The 26,839-nt window shown below is 34.5% G+C and overlaps 1 protein-coding gene across 1 annotated transcript in view; it reads left to right on the top strand.

Annotated features, from left to right (window-relative positions):
- TBCA (tubulin folding cofactor A) overlaps nt 1–26,839 on the top strand; it is a 77,757-nt gene that overhangs the window by 43,293 nt on the left and 7,625 nt on the right. Inside the window, exon 2 of the mRNA XM_007079820.3 lies at nt 18,679–18,784. Coding sequence (XP_007079882.1) covers nt 18,679–18,784 — 106 coding nt within the window. The remainder of the gene's footprint in view (nt 1–18,678; nt 18,785–26,839) is intronic.

Below are 26,839 nucleotides of genomic sequence, written 5' to 3'. Positions count from 1 at the left end.
AAATTTTAACAGATAGATTTGCCCCCTAAATATAAACAAGTTTGAGCTAGCTCCTATGTCTTTCTTTTTCTTTCTCTTTCTTTCTTTCTTTCTTTCTTTCTTTCTTTCTTTCTTTCTTTCTTTCTTTCTTTCAAGATTTTAAGTAATCTCTACACCCAATGTGGGGCTCGAATTTACGAGCCCTAGATCACGAGTTGCATGCTCCAACACCTCAGCTAGCCATGTGCCCCATCCCATGTCTTTCTTTAACCCCAAATGCTGCTGTTATTACCTGGGTTTTTTAGGTTGACCAGAGAAGGGTGTTTATTACAGGTATGTCCATATATAATCATGATAGTCTATCCACAGAATCAGAATCCTGAAAGATTCTATCAAATAACTCATCTGAAATAGTCTAGGAAGACTATGTAGAACAACTTGCAAAAAGTTGTGATACTCTTGAAATGCCATAAAATTCATTGTGTATTCTTCTCTTTTGGTGAGGTAAAGTTAGAGGTTTTTTATGTTTTTACATGCTAACACGTTGTTCACGGGGCAAGAGCTAAGGGTGGTGTGCCTCCAGTTGTAAAAATGCAACATTTTTAAACAGTGTTTACTGACAAATTCGGGAAGTCAGGCTGTAAAATGACTGTTTTACTCTGAGTAAACCATTGAAAAAAAAGAGTGTAATATTAGAGATAACACAAACTTTTTGAAAACTACAGACTATAGTTAATGTGACATAGACAAAAAAGATTTTCAGAGTCATTGGGAATCACTAATCTAATCCTAGAATAATTCAGAAAATTTTACTATATTGAATTCTAAAACCAGATTTGCTAGCTGTTAAAATTGTATCACATATGGGTCTATATCAAGTATCATTACCAAATATTATTTGAGTAAAGACTTAAAAATTTGACTTGTATGAAAAAAAATGATTTAAACATGGTAAAGTACAAAATAAATATACATTTGAAGTAGGTTGTTTAGCATGTGCCAAATTACTGTACTTGTATACCTTTAGATGGAATATAGTGTGAAAATTATTTTCAACTCTTACATTTTTTCTGAGTGGGAATTCTTATTAATTATTTTATCGTTTTTCTGTTATAAAGGACTTAAACAAGACCTCAGTATCAGTAATTTAAACACAGGAGAAATCTTTGTTTCTTCTTGAACCATTTTGACCTAATGAACAGATCTTGGTACAAAAAACTGAAAAAGCACATATCAAAGTACCTTTGTATAATGCTCATAATCCCAAAGCCATGAGTTTTTCCGTTGCATCCTAGAGCTCTACAACTGAAATATCTCAGATTTAGCTCCAAAATGTTCACATCAGTAATTCCATAAATAACTTGAGTTAATGGATCACCAAGAATAATTATTATAGTAAAATATCATTAAATTGGGCTTATTTTATAATTTGATGAAATTCAGATATTCTAAGTGATGTCAACTTATTTATGAGAAGTGACAGTCATGGATCAGCTAAAGTCATTTTCATTAAATGATATTTTCTTTGCTCATTTTGGTCTTGATAACCTATATTAATTTGGAGTAAATATATAGTTCATGAACTATCTGAATGTTTTAGGCAAGCTGAACTATCTCACAGAACAGAATGACGATGTTGGATATTCCTCTGTTAATATTGTAGTTTGTCAGGGTCTTTCTTCAGATGATGCCTCAAATCCCTTTTATATCTAAGTTATATATATGTAGAAGTAAATTATGAATAGGGGCGCCTGGGCGGCTCAGTCGGTTGAGTGTCTGACTTTGGGTGAAGACAGGATTTCATGGGTTGTGAGTTTGAGCCCCACATTGGGCTTGCTGCTGTCAGTGCAGAGCCTGCTTTGGATCCTCTGCCCCCCTTCGTCTGCCCGCCTCCCACTTCCACTCTCTCTGAAAAATAAATAAACTTAAAAAATAAAGTAAATTATGAATAATCATAGTACCAATGCCATTCTTCCAGTGCAGTAATGTTTACCTACCATGTTTTGTTTTCTCCTTTTAATGCATCTAAGATTGAAATGGCTGGGTTTTGTTTTGTTTCTTTTGTAGCTGTATCACACCCTTGACTCATATTGAACTTGGAAGCCAGGGCTTGATTCTGATGTTGATAGCTCAAGTTGGAGAAAAGGGCATCATTTTGAGTGGGATAATGATAAGCTTAGTTTTCAGCCTTGTTTACAATTAGTTGCTGGTGGGATGTCCAAATAGAGATGTTATTAAAACAGAGATATGGGTCTGGACAGAAGATAAAAAGTCAAGTGTATAGAGAGATTTGTGATTTTCAGGTAATAATTAAAACTGTCAGAGGCTTTTGTACGGAGATGAAGCAGCTGTGGGAGGTGCTATTGCTTTTTCATACAAACTTGAAGCTATTCAGAGTATCTTTAGCCCCTTCATTAGTACATACTTTTCAATCTCACTGATAACTCAAAACCTTTAAGGGACAGTTTAGAGAATTAGTGAAATAATTAGTTTACATTTGTGTTTTTTGTATTATTAGTTTCTAAGATTTATTAGCTTGTTAGCCCCTGAGATTCATAATATTGCAAAGAAAATAGTGGTATTCATTTTATATTTGTCATGCATCATTTTAGCTGTTTAGAGAATGTCCCATCATATATATTAAAATTAAATTATTAAAGTATATGTTCTATTTGAGCAGTGAATATATCTTGAACCATCTCCAGTTTAGGAGATTAACTGAAGGGTACTGGGAGATGGTAAGGTAACAAATACCATAAATTAAACATTTAATTTCTTTCATTTAGATACACAAGAATTGATAACTTGTTGCTTCCAGTGATGAGAACTGAGCTGCTGGGATTATTAGGGTGTGGGTGGTGGGTTGCTTCACTTTGTACTCTTTTGTGCTATTCATATTTGAACCATGGAATGATTTTACTTTGGGAACGGATAAAAGAAATTTAAATATTGAAAATTGCTTTATTTACTTCAGACATGAGATGGTATGATATGTTAGTATTGACACTGGAAGTTACAAGTCATGTTTTCAAATCCTAATTTCACCATCACCTGGCCAGCTGTCATTAGGTGAGTCATTTCACCTCTTTGAATCACAGTTTCCCATTTGAAAATGGAGATGACTGCCCTGTTTACCTCTCAGGGTAATTGTGAGTGTGTTCAGTAAACATACCTGTGAGGCACACACTGTCATGGGCACTGAGAAGGGGGCACATTTTCATTTGTATGGGCATCCACTATCAAGTGTAGAAGTAGACGAAATTTAACCTACTTTGGTAAATCCTATATGCCATGAAGATCCATAGGAAGGATTTACAGTAGCAGCTTGGGAGTGGTAGGGAAGAAGTTCGAGTAGTCCTTCAGGAAGACAAGGACATTTTTGAGTTTAATTTTGAAGAATGAGTGAGCTGGGGGAAGAGGATAAAGAGCAAAGAAGGTATTCTAAGAACAAGTTCCAGCTCCAACTCCAGCTCATTTGATGCATGTTGGTGTGTAGCACATTTTTGTTTTATTTAAGACAAGACTGTAGCATGTTCTTCCTTCATTTTCCTGATCCCCCAAATTTTGACTATAGTAATTGGTTGAAATATGGGGAAATCTCACTTGGGACTTTATAATGACCTCAAAAGTGAGGAATCCCTAAAACTCAACTAAATTTTTACTACACACATTTTACTGTATAGACCATAAGTATTAAATCATCAGATTCTGATGTTAGCCTTCAGTTCTTTCTTACTAAGGAACTAGTGAGAATTCTTAATTAAGGGGCTAAGCCTCTCATTTGCAGTCCGCTTGCATTTTCCCAAATGAGTAGATTTTTTTTCCTGCGTCTCTCTTGGTATTTTTGTTCCCATATCCTTTTGTATTTCTTCTGTGTGCCTGGTGTCTCATTACTATACCTTTAGTTTACAGAAGCCTACAATTCACTCTTTTACTTTGATTTCTATACACTGCTTTCTCCTGTTGTGTTTGGCAGAAAAACTTGCTTTACTTGTTAAGTCATGTATATAACTTCTTTTTCTAATCTTGAATATTTTTTCTCTCGTCACTGGGAAAGATACAGATTTTAAATCCATTTGACAAGTTATTGAGCTCTAAGTTGTAAGTACATACAGTTTCCCTGGTGCCATATTGTTTCCTTTGTAGCACCATTAAACATCTTACCCCCATAATAGTTTATAGACTTTTACTGTTGAACTATCTAATACCCACTCTTCTGTAAGTTACGGTTTAGAGGCATTGATATTTTACTGTATAATATCCAGTATCCTGTAAATTATAGAAGTACTTTGTAAATTGAAAATATGATATTACTTATTATGGATATTAGCCTCCAGTAACCACCATGATTATTAAAAATAAGCACAAATGTTTAAATTTTTATAGAGGTTTAAAGTGTGAAATAGAGACTTCTGCACAAAATTTATGTGGAGTATTGTTAAAACAATAGAAAACATAAAATTGGGTATCATATAAGTATTTTCCTCTACCATTTTCATGTTTATTTGTACTTGAGAAGAAGAAATGAGGTATCTCAATTTCTGAGTGATTTATCAGTTCAGAATGAATTAATCCAAAGTAAGAAAACATTATTTCATACCTGTAGAACAATCTTCTGCTATTAATGACTCTTTAACTTGAGATGCTTTTAGCTTCAGAGTAATAGAAAATCACGCTATATGTGGCTTAAACAGTAAGGGTATTCATCATCTCATACGATAAAGAAATTGGAGGTAGAGTGTTTCAGAGTTGCTTAATTCAGTGGTTTAATACCATCATCAAAAACTCAAGTTCTCTAACATCCCAGAGTGACCTGTCCTTTTAGGCTGGATCTCCTCATGATCCCATAGTACTTGCCACAAGTGGCAGGTGTCACAGGTGATGATGTCTAGGGGAGAAAATGGAATTATATCTGCTTATAATGCATTTATGAAGAATGGCAACCTTCTCAGAAGCCCCCAACAGATGGCCTTTATGTAGCTATGGCCGCAAATGGATCACTTATACATGCCTAAGCTATCACTTGGCAGAGGGTATGATTGGATTCTTTCTTTTTAGAGGTTATGCCCTGCTGCTTGGATGATCATAAACAAAATTAGATTCTGTTGGCAAGTAAGAAGTGGCTGTTGGATAGGCAACCAATAATGCCTTTTGCAGTTGAGCCCATTTTAACTTTTTTTTTAATGTGTTCAAATGTTTAAACACATTTTAAAAAGTTATAAATAGATAACTATAAGTTATAAATAGATCAGTGGAACAGAATAGAGAACCCAGAGGGGGACCCACAAATGTATGGTCAACTAATCTTTGACAAAGCAGGAAAGGGTGTCCAATGGAAAAAAGACTGCCTCTTTAGCAAATGATGCTGGGAAAATTGGGCAGCGACATGTAGAAGTGTGAAACAGGACTACATTCTTATCCCATACACAAAAATAAATTCAAAATAGATGAAACACCTAAATGTAAGACAAGAAACCATCATAATCGGAGAGGAGAAAACAGGCAACAACCTCTTTGACCTTGGCCGCAGCAACTTCTTACTAGACACGTCTCCCACAGCAAGGGAAATAAAAGCCAAAGTGAACTGTTGGGACCTCATCCAGATAAAAAGCTTTTGTACAGCACAGGAAACAATCAACAAAACTAAAAGGCACCAATGGAATGCGAGAAGATACTTGCAAATGACATATCGGATAAAGGGTCAGTATCCAAATCTGTAAAGAACTTGTCAAACTCAACACCCAAAAAACAAATAATCCAGTGAAGAAATGGGCAGAAGACAATAATAGACACTTTTCCAAAGAAGATATCCAGATGACCAACAGACACATGAAAAGATGCTCAATATCACTCATCATCAGAGAAATACAAATCAAAACCATAATGAGATGCCACCTCACACCTGTCAGAATGGCTAACTTTAACAACTCAGGAAACGAGATGCTGGTGAGGATGCAGAGAAAGGGGGACCCTTTTGCACTGCTGGTGGGAATGCAGACTGGTGCAGCCACTCAGGAAAACAGTACGGAGGTTCCTTAGAAAATTAAAAATAGAACTACCCTATGACCCAGCAGTTGCACTACTAGGTATTTACCCAAAGAGTACAAAAATGCTGATTTGGAGGGGCACGTGCACCCCAGTGTTTGTAGTAGTGTTATCAACAATAGCCAAGTTATGGAAAGAGCCCAAATGTCCATCCACTAACATGGATAAAGAAGATGTGGTGTATGTGTGTGTATATACACACACACACACACACACACACACAGTGGAAAACTACACGATGATCAAAAAGAATGAAATCCTGCCATTTGCAACAACGTGGATGGAACTAGAGTGTATTATGATTTGTGAAATAAGTCAGTCAGAGAAAGACAAATATCAGATGACTTCACTCATGTGGAATTTAAGAACATCGGGAACATAGGGAAAGGATGATGAACATAGGGAAAGGAAAAGAAAAATAAGATAAAGACAGAGTAAGAGACTCTTAAATACAGAGAACAATCTGAGGGTTGCTGGACGTGGGTGAGGGGGATAGGCTAAATGGGTGAAGGACATTAAGGAGGCCATTTGTTGGGATGAGCACTGGGTGTTCCATGTAAGTTACCAATCACTGGGTTCTACTCCTGAAACCAATACTACACTATATGTTAACTAACTTGAATTTAAATAAATTTAAAAACAAATAAATAAAAATGTATTAAGTAGTAGCAAAGACTAACAACTTTGAAATAAAACAGTTCTGGGACACTTAACAGCTATGAGAACTTGGACAAGCTCTGTGAATTGCAGTTTACTTGTTACTAAAATGTAAATAATAATGGTACCTATTTTATAAGGTTTTTTTGAGGATTAAATGACATAATGCAGCACGCTTTGACATAGTATCTGGTCCATAGTAAATGATCACTGTGTTAACAGCTTTTATTATCCTATTTTAATTTTAGCTTATCTTGAATGATTAAAGCTTTTGCCTAAATCTGTTTTATATTTTGTGGTATTCCATTGTTGTAACTATCTCTTCTTGAGTTGTAACTGTTAAACTTTTCCATAGGGCTAGTTTTGGGAGAAGCAGATTTGATGATGGCCATTGGAAATGCTAAAACATCAAAAGTCCTTCATCCAACCTAACTTCTTTTATAAACATTGCTGTGTTTCTTCAGCTTAATTTTCATTAATATTATCATTTTTCTCAAAGATACACAAAATAATGTAGCTTGTATTTTATTCCTTTCTGAAATATTGATCCTGGTTCAGTTCTCATGAAATCTAAAGACTTTAAAAACATTGTAAGGAGAGATAATGAACAAGAGACTGTAAAATTGGGATGATACTTAAATAGAACTGTAAGTGTTTAATGCAATAAAGTACTTAAAGCTCTGTTCATATTAGGCCCTTGATAAAAGTTTCTTTTTTTCCTTATGTCTCATACAATAAACATCTCAAAAGCATTATTTGTTTCTTCAGAAGCAGGAGAGCTTGTTACTAGTTATGTCAGTAGAGGAGAACTGTATCACTCCGGAAAAAGGAAATCATGCTAGGGATCTCAAACAGGCATTTAATACAGGAAATTGATTACATAGGTGTAATCACTTTTATGAAAGTTTTCTTTAACTTTTATGAAATGCTAAAGTTTCATTGGCTGGTCAAGGGTCATCGTAGCCATCACTTACATCATGGTTTTTATGAAAAAAAAAAATAGGTTAGACATTCCTTAGCTTTTATTTATTTTTTTATTTTTTATTTTTTTATTATATGAAATTTATTGTCAAGTTAGTTTCCCTACAACACCCAGTGCTCATCCCAAAAGATGCCCTCTTCAGTGCCCATCACCTACTCCTTAGCTTTTAAATAAACATTAAAAACATGATTGAATAGATTAGTGGGGAAAGATATATTTTTGCTGATAAGTTTATTTTAAAAGTTGAAAATGAATAAATTATATATCATTTTAAATATAGTAAATATCATAGTATTACATTTATTTTTCAGTGGATCCTGTGCTGCCCAAAGGAGATTATTCTTACAAATCAAAGTTAAATTAATTTTCTTTTCCAGTAATCACTTCATATTACAACCATAACACCGTGGTGGGGGAGGAATTTTCCTGGAGTTTCCAATTGTCTTTTTTTTTTTTTTTTCAATTGAGAAGAGGCAAAAAATATGACTTCTCTTCTATCTTCTAACTTCTTGTATCTGTTCCTTAGAATCTATTCCAGAGGCACCTGGGTGACACAGTCTGTTTAGAATCCAACTCTTATTTTCAGTTCAGATCATGATCTCACAATTCATGGGTTTGAGTCCTGCGTCAGGCTCCATGCTGACAATGTGTAGCCTGCTTGGGATTCTCTTTTTCCCTCTCTCTCTCTGCCCTCCCATGCTAACTCTCTCTGTCTCTCTCTGAAAAATAAATAAATAAACTTCTAAAAAAGTAAAATTAAAAAATCTATTCCATTCCTCTAATTCTTAAAGATGCTGTTGTAAGATTCCACACTAAGATTCTTATTTAGACTCTTTTCCAGGCCTATAGCACAATTTCAATCCTGGGATATTTTTTTTTTTTTCTTTACTAGACTGTTGCACTTATATTTACCACGATTTTTTTCTTGATTTTCATCTTCAGTTTGCTGGAGTATATTCTTTAGTAAATTTCTCAGAAAGGGGGCATTATAAATACTTCCTGAACTTTTATAGAAGTAAAAAATATTCCCCTGGCCTATAACTTATTTCATCACCTATCCCAATGACTTCTTGCCTTTTTCAGATCTTAATTCACATATCCTTTTCTTGAAGAGGCCTTCTCTGACCATCCTATTTTAAATTGCAAATCCCACGTATTACCAATCCTTCTTTACTGCTTTTTCTCTTAAAGCACTTATCACATTCTAACACACTATACATTTTGCTTATTTATTTCTTCTCTTTCCCACTAAAAAGTGCCATAGGGCAGAGATTTTTGTAGTTTTGTTCACTAGCTACATCCTTGGTACCTAAAATCATGCCTGGCACATAGGAAACCCTCAGTAAATAATTGCTAAATGAGTCAGTGAATTTTTCCCTTATTATTACAGTTATAAATCAATTTACAAATCATTGTCTCTGAGAACTTGAAGAGATTGGTCCATTGTCTTCTGGTACCTGGTATTATTAATGTGAAATATGTCAATCTTATTTTTTCTCTTTAAAAGTTTTCTTTTTCTTGGATCTCTGGAAATTTTCAGCAGTGTATATAAGATGTATTTTTTTTTCATTGATTCTAGTTGGCACTTGTCTTTAAGGTTATTGTTTTTTTCCAGCTCTGGAAAATTTTATTTCAAAAATAATTTCTGGGGACTCCTGGGTGGCTCAGTCAGTTAAGCGACCAACTTCAGCTCAGGTCATGATCTCATGGTCCGTGAATTCGAGCCCCACATCAGGCTCTCTGCTGACAGCTCAGAGCCTGGACCCTGCTTCAGATTCAGTGTCCCTCCTCTCTCTCTGCGCCCCTCTCCAACTCATGCTGTCTCTCGCTCTCTCAAAAATAAATAAATGTGAAAAAAAATTTTTTAATCTTATCCTGCTTTTTTTCTGTACTATCTAGAATTCCTATTGATTATCAGATTTATCTTCTTTTCCCTGAATGTGCCATTTTCCATATTTTTCTCGTTAACTTTTTATCTCTTTAAAGTTTGATATGTTTATTGATAGTTAAACAGTGAAATCTGGCATACTATTTTCTCTGACTAAAAGGAAATAACATCAAGGCTAAAATAGGATAGATTGATATAATATTTGTATTTTGTTTATTATTACTAATAATGAATGGCAAAGGTGGCTTATCACATCAGTAAGAAAAGGAAGTATTCATTAGTAAATGATCACTTATCATTTATTGGAAAAGGACTTGGTCTAATTTCTTATCAGGCACTATATATTTTAAATACTATGCAGTAAAATATAATACATCCTATAGAATTATGAGTAGGGATGTTCATTACAGTATTATTTATAATATGGGAATGGCCTAAGTATCCAATAAAATAATACTTTATTAAGCTCTCCTACTGGTACTATGAAATGGTTTGTAGCCACTAACAGCTACATTTTTATTTTTTTTTTTAATTTTTTTTTTAACGTTTATTGATTTTTGAGACAGAGACAGAGCATGAACGGGGGAGGGTCAGAGACAGGGAGACACAGAATCTGAAACAGGCTCCAGGCTCTGAGCTGTCAGCACAGGGCCCGACGCGGGGCTCGAACTCACGGACCGCGAGATCATGACCTGAACTGAAGTAGGACGCTTAACCGACTGATCCACCCAGGTGCCCCAACAGCTACATTTTTAAAAAAATGTTTAGTAATATTGAAAATGATACACTAAGCATAGCATGAGGTAGAAACTTGTTGAATCATTAATGTTGTATACCTGAAAATAATGTAACAATGTGTGTCAACTGTACTTCAGTAAAAAAAAAAGAAAGACAATGATACATTTTTCCAATTATTTATATACACGCACATATGAATTTTTACACATATGTGTTTGAAAGAAAAGGACTATGGAAAGTATTAAAAATGTTAATATAGGGGCACCTAGGTGGCTTTGTTTGTTAAGTGTCCAGCTCTTGGTTTCTGCTCCGGTCATGATTCCACGGTTCCTGGGTTTGAGCCCCACATTGGGCTCTGTGTGGACAGCAACGAGCCTGCTTGTCTATCTCTTTCTCTCTGCCCTTCCCCTGTTTGTATGTGCTCTCTCTCAAAATAAATATTTTTTAATGTTAATACAGTTCCATAATCCCTTATATGAAACACTTGGGTCCACATGTATTTCTGCATTCCAAATTTTTTTAGATCTTTGAACAGTAATAGGTTTTCATAACATCTGAAGAAGTACTCTATAATCAAACATGTTAATATTTCTGCAGTGAAACATGGGACTATTCACATTAAGTAGGATACATAAAGTTTATAATTTCAGTTGAGGTTATATTTTGCTGCCAAATCAATTTGTGCCAAGCTTAATTTTTAAATTTCCTTTTTAAAAAACATTTTTGGACTTTGGAATTGTGTGCATTTTGGACCAATAGTTATTTAAGCAATGAGACTACGAATGTTTTTTTAATTTTAATTTTTTATAATTTTTCATGTATTTCTGTATAAGACCGTATAATTATTTACAGAAAAATATTTTAGTAACAAATTTAAAAACTGTGAATATATACTTGAGTTAAGCTTTCTTACTAAATCTTAGCCTTCCCCCCAAAGGAAGGGAATAGAGTCAGAAGATATTCACTCAGTGATTTAGCAAATACTTATCCAGTGTCTATTATTTTAATAAACATAGATAGCCTTATAGACTATCAAGAAAGTTAATATTTCAAAGTATGATATAATACCATTTCACATTCTTCTTATTGTCAGAAACTTAATATTCTGACAATTCCAGTAGTTGATCAGGATGCCGAGGAGCACTAGGATATTTCATACAGTGCAGTGTGGGTATCAATTGATACAACTACTTTGGAAAGCAATTTGATACTATCTAGTGAAGTTAATTAAACTTACATATGCTGTATCATGTCATGTGACTTTTCATTAATACATTGATTTTACTGTCTGGGAGTGGAACCTTTTCAATTTCTCCTGCTGCATCTTGCCCCCTGACACTTTTTATTCACTGTAATTTTATATGTGAACATTACTAGGTTTCTGTGATTTTTTTTTTTCTTTTTCCAGGGCAGTACATTTGCTGTTCAATAACTTGCTTCCTGAGCCTTTTCACGAAATAGGGCTTTTTATTTTTTTTTTAATTTTATTTTTTATTTTTTAAAATTTACATCCAAGTTAGCATATACTGCAACAATGATTTCAGGACTAGATTCCTTAGTGCCCCTTACCCATTTAGCCTATCCCCCCTTCTACAACCCCTCCTGTAACCCTCAGTTTGTTCTCCATAGTTATGAGTCTCTTCTGTTTTGTCCCCCTCCCTGTTTTTATATTATTTTTGTTTTCCTTCCCTTGTGTTCATCTGTTTTGTCTCTTAAAGTCCTCACATGAGTGAAGTCATATGATTTTTGTCTTTCTCTGACTAATTTCACTTAGCATAATACCCTCCAGTTCCATCTACGTAGTTGCAAATGGCAAGATTTAATTCTTTTTGACTGCCTTGTAATACTCCATTGTATGTATGTATGTACGTATGTATGTATGTATATACCACATTTTCTTTATGCATTCATCCATCAGTGGACATTTGGGCTCTTTCCATACTTTGGCTATTGTTGATAGTGCTGCTATAAACATGGGGGTGCTTGTGCCCCTTTTATCCTGTGGATAAATGCCTAGTAGTGCAGTTGCTGGGTCGTAGGGTAGTTCTATTTTTAGTTTTTTGAGGAACCTCCATACTGTTTTCCAGAGTGGCTGCACCAGCTTGCATTCCCACCAACAATGCAAAAGAGATCCTTTTTCTCTTCATCTTCGCCAACATCTGTTGTTGCCTGAGTTGTTAATGTTAGCCATTCTGACAGGTGTAAGGTGGTACAAAATAGGGCTTTTTAAACAAAAACTTTACTTTTTTTTTTTGTTTTGATATGCCAATAGCCATGCAAATATTCAGCACCTTTACTTGTCAAATGTGGTATGGAATTAAGAGTCTTTTCCATTTTGCTGGGGTTGTTGTGCTATTTTCTGTAGACAAGCACAATGGAATAGGATGACTTGGATTACCAACCAAAATCATCTGTGGGCCTAGGCATGGAATCCATCTCTTTTATTGCATACTTCTCAAAAATCATATTTTTCTTATTTCTCAAGTTTTGTGAATCACTTTTGTTAGCTTTAGGATTGTTTTGTATATCTCTTTAAGTTGAAAATGTTAAAAGGCAATAGTGAGATTTGTATATTCAGCTTTTTATTCATTTAACAAACATTGAGTGCTTACTATGTATAAAGGTCAAGAATTTCTCTTAATCCCGTCTTCCAGGAACATAAGACCTAGCTAACAAACTGGCTTCAGTGTTGTGTGGTAAACGCTAAGATAGTTAAAGGTTGGATGGAATTAAGTAGCGGTCTTCTAAGTCAGCAACCCTTTTTTGTAAAGGAACAGATAGTATATATTTTAGGCTATGTGGGCCATACAGTTCTATCACAACTACTCATCTCTGCTGTCATTGCATGAAAGTAGTCAGTCACAGGAGATACATAGATGAATGAGTGTGGATGGACACTGAAATTTGAATTCCATATGATTTTTACATTTTTACGTGTTGCAAAATAATTTTTAGCCATTTAAAAATACTAAATTTAATATTACAAATATTTTTTAAACCTTTAAAAATCATTCATAGCCCTCAGACCACATACTAAAACAAGTGGCAGGCCAAATTTGGCTCATTGGCCATAGTTTGCCAACCCTTGTTCTGACCCTTTGAATTACAGGATGTTAATTGAATACGCCTCTTTCTGTTAGTCCATTCCATGTCAGCTACTTTCATTTAGGAGAGTTTAGTAACCTAAGTTAGGATACTATCAGTATCCTTGATATTCTGAATAATAACCATGATGCTATAAAAATAATAAAAATAGTAATAGCACTATTGCTATTGATATCACATTGATGCATTGATGATATGTAAGTTACTCCAGCAAAGATGACAAACTAATTTGCTTATAGGGACCAGGTGTTAGACCTGAATGTTTGGGAAACAGGGAGTTGTGTGAACTGGGGCAAAGTGAAAAGCATATGTCTCATGTAAAAAAAAAACCAGTAGCCACTACTTAGCTCCCATCCAGTATAGGGAAAGCAGCCCCAATGTTCCCTGATGAAAAACATTCAAGAGAAATCCAGACTTATATGTAAGTTAAATTATGTCTCCTAGTTGTTTAATATGGCAACAAATCTGTTTTTTTGTTTTTTTAATTCTTTTTAACATTGTGAATCAAAAGCATCTTTAGGAGTCATTTAAGCAGACTGGCAACTAACTTGCCATCTCTGTCCCAGCAAGTTTCTTTAACTGTTTAAAAGGAGCTCCTCCAAAGCATAAGAGACTGTTAAAAACTGAGAACAAACTGAGGGTTGATGGGGGGTGGGAGGGAGGGCAGGGTGGGTGATGGGTATTGAGGAGGGCACCTTTTGGGATGAGCACTGGGTGTTGTATGGAAACCAATTTGACAGTAAATTTCATATATTAAAAAATAAAAATAAATAAATAAATAAATAAATTTTGAACTCTAAAAAAAAAAAATAATAAAAAAAAATAAAAGTAGCTCCTACAGAAGTTTCTGTAGTGATACCCATTAATGATTTTATTTTGAAATCTTTGATCTCAGAGGATGTTTTTATCTCAATAATGAAAACTGTTAAAGCAGTTTTAAACTATAAGTCAATGCACATTTCTATACTGGATGTTCACATGTTCAACTGTCATAATTCTAAGCTTGAATGTATCCAGTGAATACATACTTGTAGCGGATTTTGTCATCCTAGCAAGTTCTTTTTTCTTTTCTTTTTGTAAACAGCTTTATTGAGATATACTTTACATACCATACAAATCATCCATGTAAAGTATACTGTTTATTTGGTTTTAATATATTCATAGAGTTGTACAACTGTCCCCACAGTTATTTTTAGAACATTTCATCACCTGAAAAAATAAACCCCTGACCCTTTAGCAATGAAATTAGACTCCCAGTTCTTCCCTTATCCTTTCTAGTCCTAGTCAACTACTAATCTGTCTCCACAGACTTGCCTATTCCAGATATATCTTATAAATATAATTGTATAAATATGTGGGCTTTTCTGTCTGGCTACTTTGACTTAGCATGTTTTCAAGGTTCATCCATGTTAGAGCATAAATCAGTACTCCGTTTCTTTTTATTGTTCAATATTATTCCAGTGTGTGGGTATATCATATTTTATTTGTCCATTCATCATTTGATAGACTCTTGAGTTGTTTTCACATTTTGCCTATTATGCATAATGCTACAGTGAACATTCATGTACAAGTTTTTATGTGGACATATGTTTTCTTTTCTCTTGGGTAGACACTTAGGAATGGAATTACTGATACATATGGTAACTCTCTGTTTAACTTTTTGAGGAATGGCCAAACTTCCAAAGCAGCTGCACCAATTTGCATTCCTACCATTAGGATTTGACGGTTTCAATTTTTCCACATGCCTTGTCAGCAACACTTGTTATTATCTGACTTTTTTTTCTTCCTTTTTAATTATAATCATCTTCATGAATATGAAGTGATATCTCACTGTGATTTTGATGTACATTTCCCTGAAGACTAATGATGTTGATCATCTTTTCATGTGTTTATTGGGCATTTGTATACTATGCAGATTCCCTTTACTGATTTTTTTAATTGGGTTATTTGTCTTTTTATTATTGAATTGTAAGAGTTCTTATATATTCTGGATACAAATTTATCCAATATATTATTTCCACATACTTTCTCCCATTCTGTTGTCTTTTTCACTTAACTAATAGTGTTCTTCAGAGCACAAAAGTTTTTAATTTTGACAAAAGCCAATTTTTTTTTTCTGTTTCTTGTGGTTTTGGTGTTATATCTAGAAAGTCACAGGTTATCAAGGTTTACCCCTAAAAAAAAAGATTTATCGCTAATGTTTTCTTCTAAAAGTTACATAATTTTAGCCTTTTAGATCTTTGATCCATTTTGAATTAATTTTTGTATATGATTGGTGTAAGGTGAGGAGTTGGGGTAGAAGTCACAGGCTTTAACCTCAAAAATCAAACCAGATAAAATATCTGAAAATAATAATAAGTAAATATGTAAATAAGTGGCAGGAGATACATGAAACAAGACTGTCAGAATATTGTGAAGGCTCAGTGAAGAATACATGGGATTTGTTATGCTATTTTCTCTAGATTTTTTGTTTGAAAATATCCATAGCGTTTTTCTAAATACCAATTTATTATAGTTTATTACCACTGTTAATTGTATTGGCCGATTATCTGTATCCTTAGTAGGTATTGGACTGTTAGTTATTAGATGGCCCTTAGTACAAGTTTGGTTATAACTATGAAAATCTTATTTACAGTAAGAAAAACTGTAAAATGAAGACAAATTTTTAATTTCAAGTTCTCTTAATTCTTGATTTACCCAAAACTTTTATTCTACTTAGAATTTTATGAACAGTATGTTTAAATGTGTCATATACAAATTTGTGGAGTTTACAGATATCTACAATGTACTTCTCAAAACTTGTGTTGAGGAACAGCTGTTCTGGAGAATGCTGAGTGGGGAAAAAGTCTTTTTTTTTTTTTTTTTTTTTTTTTTTTTTTTTTCCCCAAGTAAGCTTGCAGTTGAACAAAGTTAAACTGATTTCCTTACTGCAAGACTTCTTAGGACCTTTTAACATGCAAATACATATCCTAAATCTGTAAAATTTGGCAAACTGTTTTTTAAGCTTATTTGACCATTCACATACCATGGAGTAGTTTGGAAAACACTGGACTACGTATTTAAGATCATGTTATTGTCATATTTAGATAATTAAATAGTTTAAGTTATTAGTTGATTATCACTCTCCTAATGATTTTCATTTCTTAAAGTTTCTCCTTGTGTCCATCCTTTTCTATTGCTGTTACTTCTTTTTGTAGTTTCCTGTCATTTATTTATTTGTCTAACTACTGAAAGTGACCAGATTTTGAAATTGCTGTTTCTCTGTGAGTATGGGTTTGTAACAATAATGGAAAATATTTTCAGTTAATTATGTCTTTTAAGTATAACAAATTATGACTTTATATTTGTACTTGTTATTTTAACTAGTACAAGTTTTTGCAAAACTTGCAAAAGAGCCATGTTTAGAGAATTAAAACTATTAAATGTATTTAGGTGTCTTTCTAATTGAATTTTGCTTTATTCCAGAAAACTTAGAAAATATTGGTAAAGGAATAGCTAGCAAACTTTAACATTATTCAAAATTGACAAAACTGGTGAACTTTGATCCAAATCAGGAAAGATGGCACCATTACGATGGAGAAGCATAGGAGGATGATGAACATTAGCCTAAGGGTGATATTCAGTGTCAGATCTCTAAATGAGGCCAGTGAATACCACTGACCGTTGGCATTTTATATGCAGTAGTGAATGAGTGAAGGACTATAATAATGGTAGCTCACTACTTACTATTGCATTTGTATTAATATTCAGCTATAGGAATGTTTTGAAAGTCAAGTGAAGAATAAACTCAAAGGTAAAAGCCCCCCCCCCCAAAAAAAATTGTAACTCTCATCTGACTTCGCCTACCCCAAATCATTAGTGCTTTACTCCTCAGGTAACCACAAATAGTACTTTCCCAAGTGTCCTTTATTATTTGTTTCTTGAGTATCCTCTGTTGTTTGTTAATATTCATTGTAACATAAAATTTTGTATTTTGTATCTATTTTGTACCTTAGCTTTTTCACTTTCAAGTACTTCAGAACAAGGGTATGAAGGTCATATAATAGTTTACTGTAAATATTGTTATTATTTTATTATATTTTCTTTTTGTTCTGTCATGAACACGAGATCATGAAAGACCAGATGAACCTTGCTTACACACCTCAAAATTCCAAACTGGACCATTTTTAGTGTTTTAGTATTTAATTTGTAGTTTATGTGGTGATGTAAATCCAAATTTAAAATCTGATTTAAAAGGACAAAATATTTTTTTTAGATTTCTGAACTTATATTAAGACCTATTAGAATATGAAAATTAAATATTTTGAAATACACTTAAAAATTTTCATTGCAAATGATTAAACAAGAGCCATGTTCTAATAATGATTTTTAAATTCCATCCCATCAACATATATGTAGAAGTAAGTAAGCAAACCAGATGGAGAAAGCTGCTTTTAATATGTATGGTCTGTGAAAGCTTTTTATTCTACTTGAGATATTGTGTATATCAGAATATTACTGTTTTCTTGAACTACATTTTTGTTTTATATTAAAACTTTTATTAATCAGGATTACAAGAGATTGAGCTATTATGGTTAATTGCATTTTGGTTATCTGAGGAATAATCAGTGGAACTTTGTATTTCTCTATTCCAATTTATTGTTGAAAATCTCCTGATTTATTGATAAAGATCAATACCTTTTCTTGCTTTAGTAAGTAAATATGTGTTTCCACTATTTGTCTATAAGAGAACCATGTCTAAACTATCTACCCCAGTCCCTCACACAAGGAATGTCAGGGATAAGATCAAATGCACAGTAAACGATTGCTAAATAAGTTTATTGTTGTCTTTCTTTGTTTTGGATTTGGAATGCAATATACTGATTTTTTCCCAGTAAGCTGAGCTTTTTCCATTATGTTGTTTCAAGTACATGTATAAAAGTTTGGAAAACATATATTAATAATAAAGCTAGACAGAAATACTAGTAATAATAATTTTGAGTGTGTTTTTTACATTGTAAATACAATTATTATAGTGAAATATGTTTTTAATTAAAAATTTAAGACTTTTATGTTTTGAAGTTTGCACCTGCTTTAGAGAGGTATAGAATATCATGGGCCTGAGGATCAGACGTATTACATCTATGGCTAAAGTATTTTTCTTTCCTTCCTCTCCTCCTCCCTATCTAGTACACATACTTTGCTATTTTAAGCATGTTTTATATTTACATAGTTTCTTTGTTTCCTGTGATCTGTTTGCTAGAGAGAAAGTTAATTCTTGGAAACATTTCTGATTTATTTATAGACTGGTCAAAGAAAAAATGATGTATGAAAAGGAAGCAAAACAACAAGAAGAAAAGATTGAAAAAATGAAAGCTGAAGATGGTGAAAATTATGCCATTAAAAAGCAGGTAAAACTGAATCTTTGGGGTACCTAGGTGGCTCAGTCGATTAAGCATCAGACTCTTAGTTTCAGCTCAGGCTCAGGTCATGATCTCATAGTTTGTGGCTTCGAGTCCTGCGTTGGGCTGTGCACTTCCAGTGCGGAGCCTGCTTGGGATTCATATTCTCTCTCTCTCTCTCTCTCTCTCTCTCTCTCTCTCTCTCTCTCTCTCTCAAAAATAAATAAATAAACCTTAATACGCACACACACACACACACACACATATATATATGACCTAGTATTATATTGAATATACTTGTATATTTAAATTTACAGATATTTTTGTAAATATTTTGATTTGAAGACCACCAAAATAAATATATATGTTACCCTTTTTAGTGGCTTCTCCTGATTTTCCTCATGACAAATTTCAGTTTCCTTAGTACTGCATACAAGGTTCTTCTTGATTTGAGTGCCTGCCTATCCACCCTTATCTCTTGCCATTCCCTCCCTGGACCTTTTCATTTCCTGATCATGCTCTTTTCCTTTGCCGCAGACATACTGCATATGTGTGAGATGTTCTTCCCACTTCTCTTACCTACCTTCTCCTTATAAATTCGTGTTTATCCTTTAAACATCCCCTACACTCTACCTAAAGATGGAGATAGGTGCTCCTCCTCTCTTGTCCCATAACAGCTTATTTATTCTCATTATAGCATTTTTTTTCAAATTTTTATTTAAATTCAAGTTAGTTAACATACTCTGTAATGATGATTTCAGGAGTAGAATTTAGTGATTCATCACTTACATAAAACACCCAGTGCTCATCCCAACAAGTGCCCTCCTTAATGCCCATCACCCATTTAGCCCTTCCCGCCACCCACCTCCCTCCATCACACCTCAGTTTGATCTCTATTCTTAAGAGTCTCTTGTGGTTTGTTTCCCACTCTCTTTTTTCCCCCTTCCCATCTGTCCATCTGTTTTGTTTGTTAAATTCCACATATGAGTGAAATCATGTGGTATTTATCTTTCTCTGACTGACTTATTTCACTTACCATGAAACACTCAAGCTCCATCCACATCATTGCAAATCCATCATAGCATCATAGCATAGCTGACACTTGTTTCATAATTCCTTGAGAAAATAGAAGCTATTGGGGACTTTCTCTTTTTCCCATGACAAAATCTTTCAACCTATCTGCATCTGTACCTGTACTACCTTCCTTCCTATTAGAATGGATTATATTCCCTAACCCTTGTTAGAACCATCACTGATACTGTTTTCATGTCTTTGTCCTCATCTTACATCACCTCAACAGCATTTGACACAGGTAAGCAAGCACTCTCCTTGAAGCGTTCTTTTATATTAGCATCTTTAATAGGATAGCCTCCTGTTTTCCTCCTGTTTCACTATCCTTATTCTTCAGTCTCCTTTGCTGAAACCCTCCTCCTCCCCCTGTGCTGTCTTCCCCCACCCTGCACTCCCCTGTGTGTGTGTGCGTGTGTGTGTATTTTAACCTTTAAGAGTTCTGTCTACAATCTCTGGGTAAGCTCATACCATTCTATAACTTTTAAGTATCGTTTTTATGTCTACTCATTTATTTACTCAACAGATATTTATTGAATCCCCTGCTACTTGCCAAATACTGTTCCAGGCATTCTTTTAGGTATGGCCTTTAAAAGAGCAGCAAAACAAACAAAAAACCAGAGTTACTGCTTACTTGGGAGGGACTACTGCCAGTATCTCCCAATTTATATCTCTAGCCTTGACCATTCCAGAGATACATATATTCAACTAATCACCTACTTGATATTCTCTTGGGTGTCCAAAATAAAAGTCTGGGGCACCTGGGTGGCTGAGTCGGTTGAGCATGCAGCTCTTGATTTTGTCTCAGGCCATGATCCCAGGGTCATGGAAGCAAGCCTCATGTTGGGCTCTGCACTGAGTGTGGAGCCTGCTATAGTCTCAGTCTCTCTCTCTCTCTCTCTCACTCCCTCCCTCTCCCCCTCTCTCCCTCTCTCCTCTCTCTCTCTTTCCCTCCCCCCCCCGCCCTTCTCCCCTGCTCACTTGCTCTCTCTCTAAAATAAAACAAAAATAAAATAAAATAAAATAAAACAAAACAAAACAAAACAAAACAAAACAATAAAATCTTGGTCTTCGCTTAAACTAACCCACCTTCCCCAAACAAAAAGCCGTTCCTTCTCTTGTTATCCCCTTTCAGTAAATGATACCTCCAGTCATCCCAATACCTAAAGCCAAAAATTTAGTGGGTGTCTTCCTGGTGCTTCTCTCTCTCTCTAATAATCACAGCTAATATAAGCAAGTCCTGTTTCTTATTCCATTTCTTTGCCTTCTGCCACCACCCCTAATCGTGTTCACTATCATCTTTTGCGCATGCTATTGCAAAAGCCTCCTCCTAGTTGGCATACATCTTTGTCTCTTTGACACCTCCATTCCCTCCCACCACAGCAGCCAGATTGATCTCTTTAAAATAGTACATCAGGGGCGCCTGAGTGGCTCAGTCAGTTAAGCATTCGACTCTTGGTATCAGCTCAGGCTGTGAAATCAAGAACCATGTTGGGCTCTGCACTGAGTGTAGAGCCTACTTGGGATTCTTTTTCTGCCCCTCCCCAGCTTGCATTCTTTCTCTCAAAATAAATAAACTTCAAAATGGAACATCAGATCTTTTTCTCCTTTACTTAAAATCCATTGTGCAGTGCACATAGAATAAAATCCAGATGACACTAAGAAAAAGGAGAGTATAGGGGCGCCTGGATGGCTCAGTTGGTTAAGCATCGGACTCTTGATTTTGGCTCAGGTCATGATCTTGCAGTTTGTAAGTTCCAGTCCTGTATTGGCCTCTTTGCTAACAGGGCAGAGCCCGCTTGGCATTCTTTCTCTCCTCACCGCACCCACCCCCCCTTTCTCTGCCCCTACCCTGCTCTCTCTCTCTCTCAAAATAAATAAATTTTTTAAAAAAGAATATAAACAAGCTTATGCAGATTGCATCTTAAGACTTCTTTTTAAAATTAGAACACAGTGCAATCACAGTGGCTTTTATCATATAAATTATGTTACAAATTATAATAGCGAACACTCAACCCAGACTTAATTCAGCAGTGTTAAATCACTTAAAATGGATTTTTCTGCAGGCAGTTGCTATCTGTGGTGCAAAAGGAACACAGTGTCATTTAAAACATCCGGGAAGAAAACCTTCTTAATTTTTGAGCTTCTGGGAGAGCCTGCCTTCCTCTGTGTGTGGTAAAGCAGAGGACATTTTTGTATAAGATACTCATAAATTAAGGGAGGATTTGTAAACAGATTTATAGATGTAATATGTCCCCCAATATACTGACCTTTAGGATATAACTGCTCTTCATAAGGATTTATATGTGGAATATAACTTTTTGATTCTTAAGATTATGATGGTTAAATGCTTTTGAAGTATGTACTTCTGTAAATATTTGTATCACTCTTGTACCTCTCTCACTTTAATGCCCTGTATCGTTTTCCAACATCTAATAAGAAATAGTATGATATAGTATATAACTTCATTTCATTCACGTCCTTCTTCTCTTGAAATAAGGCTTATTTTTCCAGTTGTGTAGGTATTGACCTCACTTAGTTTTTTCTTTGCCCTGTTCTTTTAATCACCAGTAACATATTAAAACATAGCTGTATAACTAGGATAGGAGTTGTAAGTTACTGAAGTGAAGAATAAATATGTTGTCTTTCTAAATAAAATTCTACAAATGTCACAGATTATCACGGAATTCGTTTTACTATGTGTATATTGATCATCTTTCATTGAAGTTACTGCTTTATAGGTAAGGATTAACTCTTCATTGAATCTTGTGCTCTAATTGTTATTTAAAAGTATTAGCCTCTTACTACATTATCATTGACTACATATGCAGTTATAAAAAGGGGAAATTTTTTGTTTAAAAATCCTATCTACATTCAGCCATGTCAAAATTCTCTGCTTTGTCACAGCAGTCATGGTTTATAACATGATTGCTTAGGTTCCTAGTCCACTTCACACTTACATTCAAAAATACCATCCCATATCTAATTACAGAACAGTAAGTCTTTCTGTTTACTGCGATTATCAACCTGCAGTGTATACAGTTGTCAACTGCAATTTTATTTGTTTGATGAAACCTTGTCTTTAACTCAAGCTACGTGCTTTTCTCAATTTCCTTTCCCTAGTTTAGCTATACGGTGGTCAGAGATTCATGGTTTTTTTATATGCAGTGGGAGTTGCATTGCCAGAAGCACTGCTTTATTCCTGTTTGCCTACGACTTTAATGTCAGTAATAGTTTCTTTACATCTGCTGTGCCCCTCGTAGAAAATATCAAGGAAGCCAAGTGCTGTGTTTTGTGGGTTCTCTCCTCGTCTCACTGTAGTTCTGAGCTAAATACTCTCCTTAGCCACTTCTCACTACTTTGGCTCTTTTGTCATTTGGATCCATTTTGCTCTGGCTATCCTGGATCTTCTGAACCGGAACTATCTTAATAACACACATTTATAATGTCATTCCCTACCAAACTTCTTACCTGTAATTGGTTGTCCAAATTGGACTTTCCTGGACTAGGCCTAATTTTGGTTTTTGTAAAATAAGTAACTAGGCAGAAGACGGATGCTAAGAGGCCAAAATACCAGTCAGTCAAAGAATTCATCTTTTCTGGCTGAACAGTGTAATGCAACCTTCAGATATTGCCCAAATTGATTTTGGTCCTCTGCTCACCATATCCCTCTTCTTCTCTACTCACCTCATCTAAATTAGGGATGGATGCAGAGGATTTTGCCCTCAACTAGTGAAGGTATTCTGGTCTTTTGTTTTTTTAAACCTATCTTGGAGCAGAAGTGATTAGCAGTGGTAATCAAACATGTATCCCTGTTATTTCACCTGAGGCATGACTCCTCTTATTTTCCAGAAGTAATATTAAAAAAACCAAACTGGTACAATTTTTCCAACAAGGATTTATAGTTATTACATATAATTGCAGAGTTGTAAATGTCTTTTTGAGAAAGATGCACACACATTGTTTTGTGATTTACTTGAAACATGAGTTAAACATTCATAATTGGATGTTTCTTTTTCCTAAAATGGAGAATTTTTTTCTTCAAATATGTGGAAAATAATAGGAAGCTTAAGTCGAAAAGAGGAATTTGATGAAGTGTCTTTCACAAGATTGATTCTGCAAGAAACACCGTATTTTATCAATAACAAAAATATTCAAAATAGCTTCCACTGATGCAAGAAAATTTTATTGCCTCTTGTTACCTATACTCAAGTTTATAAATGATACTCTGTACACTTGTTTTGTGTTTTGTTATAGATTCACAGGAAGTTGCAATAAATGTTCAGGGAAGTCACATATACCCTTCACTATTGCTACTGCATTGTTAGTAATGGTATCTTGTATAATTATAATATCCAGACCACGAAACGCACCACAGACCTTATTTATATTTCACCTGTTACACATGTACTCATTTGTGTGTGTGTGTTTGTATATAGTCCGATACAATTCTGTAACATGTGGTATGTATAACTACAACCACAATCAAGATGGAAAACTATTCCATCACAAGACTGTCTGTGCTACTTCTTTGTAGTCCCTGACCTCCACCCCTGAATCCTAAGTAATTAATACTGTTTGAAGGATCATACAGTATGTAATCTTTTGAAATTGGCTTTTTCCTTGAGGAAAATAATTTCTTGAGGTCCACTAAAGTCATAGAGTCTATCAACTTTGTTTCTTATTATTGCTGAGCAGTATTCCAGGTATTCCATGGTATCATAGGTGTAACCACTGAAGGACATTTGGACTGTTTCCAGCTCTGGGCTGTTATGAAAAAGGCTGCTATGAACATTTGTAGACATTTTTTGCATGAACATAAATTTTCATTTTTCTGGGATAAATACCCAAGAAATTGCTGTGTTGTATTAGTACTTTTTTTTTTTTTTTTTTTTTTTTTTAAAGAAAACTGCCAAACTCTTCCAAAGTGGCTGTACTATATTACATTCCCACCAGGGATGTGCGAATGATTTGATTTTTCCACATCCTCACCAACATTTGGTGTCATCGCTTTTTTATTTTAGTGTATAGCTGTCACCTACATGATAGATGTGTAATGATATCTAATTGTGCTTTTAGTTTCGATTTACTAACAACTATAATGTTGAATATCTTTTGCTTATTTGTGTCTATATATTCTCTTTAGTGAAATGTCTGTTCTCACTTTTTAATTAGATGCTTTTTCTACTTTTAAGTTTTGAGAGTTCTTTGTATATTCTAGGTAAATGCCCTTTGTTGGATATGTGGCTTGGAAATATTTTCTTAGTCTGTAATTTGTCTTTTTAGCCTGTTAACAAGGTCTTTCACTGAGCAACAGTTTTTAATTTTGAGAACATCTAATTTATGGCTAATGCTTTCTTTTGTGAATTATATTTTGGGTCTCAAGTCTAAGGCATCTTTGTTTAGTCCTAAGTCCCAAAGATTTTCTATTTTTTGTCTAAAAGTTTTGTGGTTTTATGTCTATCCTTTAAGGTGTGATCAGTTTTGGGGCACCTGGGTGGCCCAGTCGGTTAAGCGTCCGACTTCAGCTCAGGTCATGATCTCACGGTTTGTGGGTTTGAGCCCCGCATCAGGCTCTGTGCTGACAGCTCAGAGCCTGGAGCCTGTTTCGGATTCTGTGTCTCCCTCTCTTTCTGACCCTCCCCCGTTCATGCTGTCTCTCTCTGTCTCAAAAATAAAGAAACATTTAAAAAATTTTTTAAAAAATAAAAAAAAGGTTTGATCAGTTTCGAGTTAATTTTTATATAAGGGGTGAGGTTTAGTTTGAGGTACATCTTTTTGCCTATAGGTGCCCAGTTGCTCCAGCAGTATTTGTTGAAAACATTATCCTTCCCTCATTGAATTGCTTTTGTACCTTTGTCAAAAAGCCATTGGACATATTTGTGTGGGTCTGTTTTGGGATTCTCTTTTGATCCATTAACCTGTGGTTTATCCATTAACCTATTCGTTTACAAATACCACCCTGTCTTGGTTACGGTAGCTATAGAGTAAGCTTTAATTGTGGAAGAGTGAATCCTCTTTCTCCTCCTCCTCCTCCTTCTTCTTTTTTTCTTTTCTTTCTTTTTTTTTTTTTTTTTTTTTGGTTTGTTTTAGCTTTTCTACTTCCTGTGCCTTTCCATAAAAATTGTAAATTTGTCTAGGTCTATAGAACACCTTGCTAAGTTTTGATAGGAATTGCATTAAACCTGTATATCAGTTTGGAGAGAATTGACATCCTTACTATGTCAGGTCTTCCAGTCAGTAAACATGAGAAGTCTTACAGTTTATTTAGGTCCTACTTCTTTCATCAGCATTTCATAATTTTCAACATATAGATCCTGGAAGTTTTGTTAGATTTCTACCTGAGTATTTCATTTTCTTTGAAAATATAAATAGTATTGTTTTTAGTTTTGGTTTCCACATATAGTATTTTGTTATCCAATATGGAAGTACATTCAGTTTTTTGTGTATTGATCTTGTAACCTGTGACATTACTGAGCTATCTAGTTTCTAAGATTTTTTTGTGTATTCCTTCTGGTTTTCTACAGACACAATCATGTCATTTGTAAGTAGAGACAGTTTTATTTCTTTTCAATCTGTATGTCTTACTTCTTTTTCTTACCTGATTGCTCTGGCTAAGACTTACAGTATTGTGTTGAATGAGAGTGGTCAGAATGGACATCTCCATTTGTTTCTAATCTTAGGGAGATAGCATTCAGTCTTTTGCCATAAGTGTGATGTTAGCTGTACATTTTTTGTAAATAGTGTTTTTCAAGTTGAGGAAGTTCTGTATTCCTACTTTGCTGAGCATTTTTATCATGAATGGGTGTTGGGTTTTGTCAAAGGCTTTTTCTGTATCATGTGATAAAACCATATGAATTTTCTTCTTGGGCCTATTGATATTGTGGATTACATGGATTGATTTTTAAATGTTGAACCAGCCTTGTATACCTGCTTATTCACTTGATTGTGGTGTATAATTGTTCTCATATATTGGAGGATTCTGTTTGCTAATGC

Source organism: Panthera tigris, chromosome A1, assembly GCF_018350195.1.
Source record: "Panthera tigris isolate Pti1 chromosome A1, P.tigris_Pti1_mat1.1, whole genome shotgun sequence".
NCBI lineage: Eukaryota > Metazoa > Chordata > Mammalia > Carnivora > Felidae > Panthera > Panthera tigris.
Note: the sequence above shows the minus strand (reverse complement) of the source record. Positions and strands in the feature narration are given on the sequence as shown.